Here is a 4,174-nt window from a genome sequence, read left to right as displayed (position 1 = left end):
GGGAGGGTCAGAGGGCTGTGGGTGAGGAGTGAGGGGCACCAGCAGGGCCAGGGGGGCTGTGGGTGGGAAGTGACGGGCACCAGAGGGGCTGGAAGGCTGTGGCTTGGGAGTGAGGGGCAATGGTATGGGCAGGGCACCGGCATGTCAGGGCTGAGGTTTTGTTTTGTTTTTTAAAGTATACTTTGAACCTAGTTTTGCTGTTGCTACTCAGTTTGTCATTTATTTGCAAGTTAGACCAGGAGAAGTGGAATGGGTGAAAGAGAAATATAAAAACCTGCAGCTCACTTGTAGATAAACTTGCTGCTGTTCCAAATAAATGTTGTAAATTTTAAATCCTTAGGTTTCCTCTGTTTATGAAGCAAGGTGTGCAGATGATATAAATTCTGGAGCAAAACCAAATGGCTTCAGGAAGAAGATATACTCCAGTGATAGTTCCAGCTCTGAAGACACAGCATCAGAAGGTGGAAGTGAATGGGCTGATCCTTGTGAGGAGGAGCTTTTTTCTCGAACTCAACTATAAAAACTGCAGAGTAGAACAGATGATTTAAAAGTAACATGAGATGGAAAACTATCCTTCCTGAGGGTCTGTAGCTCTAAAACAACAACTTGAGTTTCCTCTTCAGTTAACGGATTCAGATGTGTATTTATCTTTCTCTTCTTGCTTATTTTATAGATGAGGACACAGCTGTCCTGCTGAAGATTTTTTTTCCCCCCCCCAAACTGTTAAATTCTTGGCTCTTTGAACTAGATTAGATTGTGTTGTCAAATCAAGAATGGATGTGCATGTACTTGTCTTAGTAGTACCACTGCTTTTTTGCATCTTAATTGCAGTTATTTTCATTGTAACTGTAGCCCTACCACTATTACTATCTTACTAGCATTGCAGTGTCTACAACTACTTCTGCTATTCAGAGACTTTAGCTTTTGGCACATTTAGACTTTGTTCTTTAAGAACTGGGAGATAAATACTTAACACTGTAATCTATCAGTGCCTTTCTGAATGCAGGAGAAAAGCATGAATGACTTGTCCAGTCTTCATTCAATAAATCTCATAACTTTGAAGTAGGAACAACAGGGTTGTGCTTTAGAGACTTACAGAAACTGTGTTTTCTATCCTATGATCTCCCCTCCCTCCCCATTCCTCCCCCTTCCCCCCCATCCCCATCCTGAAAACCAACACTGAGGAGACTATGGTTTGTAATCTTGCTAACTGGAGAAGCCACAGATTTTTTGTAGGTAGAGAGGCAATGTGGGTTTCTTTTATCCCTTTTTTTTGTCCTGCTTTATGATCTGCCGTTATAGGGCAGAAGTATAAAAAGAAATAACACCAAAAAAAACCATTGGGGTGATGTGTGGATTGTTGTGAATTTTGTAACAAGTATAAGGATTTTGTCTTGTTGCAAATGATTGCATTTGTGTAACCTGCAAGAGCATCCTATATCGAATTTGAGCCTGAATGAATGAAACTATCTAAAATGCTCAGAGTGTTTAATGTTTTATATGCAAAGGGTCAGTGCTTCACTTGAAAGAAATCCTGTGGCTGCTGCAGTTAGCTGCTGTTGTGGCTGTAATTTAGTAAAATTCGTAGTTCATTTTGTGTTCCTGAGAGAATGTTAGGGGCAAGTTATGTGTGGTGGGTGGGGGTAGGGGTGAGGGGTGACTTACAACATACATGTGTGATTGCAGTAGTGATTGTTGCTTTATGTGACTTGCTTTTCAATTTTATTTTGTTAACCTAGAAAGTCAATACATTGTCAAGTTGCATCTGTACAAGACTATCAACTCCTTGTGCTTTTAACATATTATGCAAAATGTATAAGCCAGGAGGAGCAATATTTGCAAAACTAAACATCTTAAGTTTTTTACCAACTCATAGTTTAAAGAAACCTAATCTATACAATAGCAGCATGTCTATAACATCAGGAAGTGCAGAAAGTCTAATACTGACTTGAAAAAGCTTAACCATTAATTTTGACAGGCAATAAAAACTCACAAGAACTATAGCTGTTTGAAATATGAGCTGAACTGGCTTTGAAATATGTTCTGTGCTAGAAAGGTGAATTGAAAATGCGTTTTGTTGCCTTTTCTTAATTGATAGTGTAAGAATGAAGATCTATGGTTATAGAGCCATGCAAGGCTTCATGCCGCCTTTTTTTAAATTCTTATTTAAAATTGGCTTGGTTTGTCCTTATGAGGAACATTTTTCTGATTCTCCTATTAAACTACTTTATTTTAGGGTTTGTATTCATGAAACAAATAATTTGACACTTTAGAGGGTTTTTTAATTTATTTGCAAACTTTGGATAGGTTTTTATATATTTACTTTCTTCTGGAGCTTCCTTAAGAGGTTGTTTAGCACCTGCACTGAAAACTATTTATCTGTAAACATAAAGTGAAAGACACCTAAATTCCTGAGATCACTACAGTGAAGAATGGAATAGAGCTTTGTTTTGTAAAATAAAAAATGACCAAATGGACATATTTCAAACACAACCTTTGGCTCAGCTTATTTTGGATAGAGCTGCTTCTTTAATAGGAAAGGGCTCAAAAATAATGAAGGCGTTGATTGCAGTTACATTGTGGTGTAATATTGCAGCACCTTGAAGGGGGGAAATAAAAAGGTATATAATTGAGCTTGGGCAATAACAAATTGTCTTTACTTGTTTTCATAGTTTAATGGCTAAAGCTCTGAAGCTTTCAGTGAGAGAGTTGAAGTGTGGTTTTTAGTTTTTCTATATGGATAGAGACACACAAAAGCATTAAGGTTGGCAAACGCTGAACTGCACTGTGGTATGAAGCGCATTGCATATCCATAGCACTGAAGTATCAGTTTTCCATTCCTGGGCTGAAATTTGTTTCTACTTTTTGCTTCAAGTGGTTGTATTGTTCTGATTTCACGTACACCAGAGTAACTGATTTTGTTTTCTTGTGGAGTTACTTAACACCAAATAAAAATATAAAAGGACAGTTGGCTGGTTTGCATGTCTTTTTCCTTTCATTATAGTGTGTGTATAACTTGCATTTAGACTTAAACATGCGCCACTTCGGAATTAAATATTTTGAGAGGGCATATACAATGGAGATATTCAACACAAGAGTCCTCTTTCCATTGCTGTTGTTTCATGTTTATTATTGTTGTTTTCTCTCTCTTTCTTCTACTTTAGTCTCTTTAAGACCCCAAAACATATTCATCGTATATGACCCTGAAAAAAAACCCTTTTGGACCCCCAGGACTTTTTCATCCAAAGCAATTTTTTTTTGCTTTAACTACTTTTCTACAAAATGGTACAGTCTTAATCTTAAAAGTGAATTCACAGTCAAATGCCCTGTTTGGGAAGAGACCAGACTAAATACCTACCAAGACAATAAGAAGAATCTATATGAAATAAAGTGTACTCTTTGCTGGCTGGAACTGTAAAATACTCCTGTATGTAGCACACATAAATTATAGCAGCTTTTGTTTCTTCCTCCAACAAAACCACAGACATTTTTATAGTTGACATTGTAGCATTTTGGTTAATCTAGGATTCATAACCACATGTCTTGATGGTGAAGGTAGAACTGTTCTGTCACCTTGAAATGTAAAGCTAAGATTAAAAAAAATGGATACATAAAGTTAATTGTAAAGACACCTAAACAAATAGCTAAAGGCCAGTAACTGAGTGACTTCAGTCAAAATGTTAAACTATGTCCTAATTTTCCAGTTTTAATGCATAGAGCATAATGAAAAGTATAATTTGGTCCTATTCACAGAATGATTACGACTCTCCTAGACTACACTGATTTGGAAATATAAAAACACACAGAGAATGTCTCCATGGGGAGGTACCACAAATTAGCTATTTTGCAGTAGCTTTCCATATGTATACTTAGTCTGTACTAAAGGTGCATTTTTGTAATCTAGTTTATGATATTTTGAATACAGATTACAAAGCCATTTCCGTGAAATTAGTGCCCACATTAGGAGTGTGGATTTAAAGGGGTAAGAATTACTCTATAGTATCTTATTTAGTAGTAGCTTCCCTGTGTAGATTAGCCATTAGGTTTGTAATGTACATGCTTATAAAATTTTCTAGGATATATCTCTAATAGCATAAGGAAGTACAATGCAGAGACACCAGAGCTTGCTTTGCACATACAAGCTCTGGAACCAGAAACAGCATAGTTGTATCTA

General features: G+C 36.8%; 1 protein-coding gene across 4 annotated transcripts in view; it reads left to right on the top strand.

Annotated features, from left to right (window-relative positions):
- KIAA0232 (KIAA0232 ortholog) overlaps nt 1-2,965 on the top strand; it is an 85,354-nt gene extending 82,389 nt beyond the window's left edge. For all 4 annotated transcript variants that reach the window (XM_019552967.1, XM_019552968.1, XM_019552966.1 and 1 more), the window contains one exon: nt 341-2,965. In XM_019552967.1, coding sequence (XP_019408512.1) covers nt 341-520 — 180 coding nt within the window. In that variant the 3' untranslated portion in view covers nt 521-2,965. The remainder of the gene's footprint in view (nt 1-340) is intronic.
- The last annotated feature ends 1,209 nt before the right edge of the window (nt 2,966-4,174 follow it).

This window comes from Crocodylus porosus, unplaced genomic scaffold (genome assembly GCF_001723895.1).
Source record: "Crocodylus porosus isolate Cpor-Errol unplaced genomic scaffold, CroPor_comp1, whole genome shotgun sequence".
In the NCBI taxonomy this organism is placed as follows: Eukaryota; Metazoa; Chordata; order Crocodylia; family Crocodylidae; genus Crocodylus; species Crocodylus porosus.
This window is presented reverse-complemented; position numbering and strand designations above follow the sequence as displayed.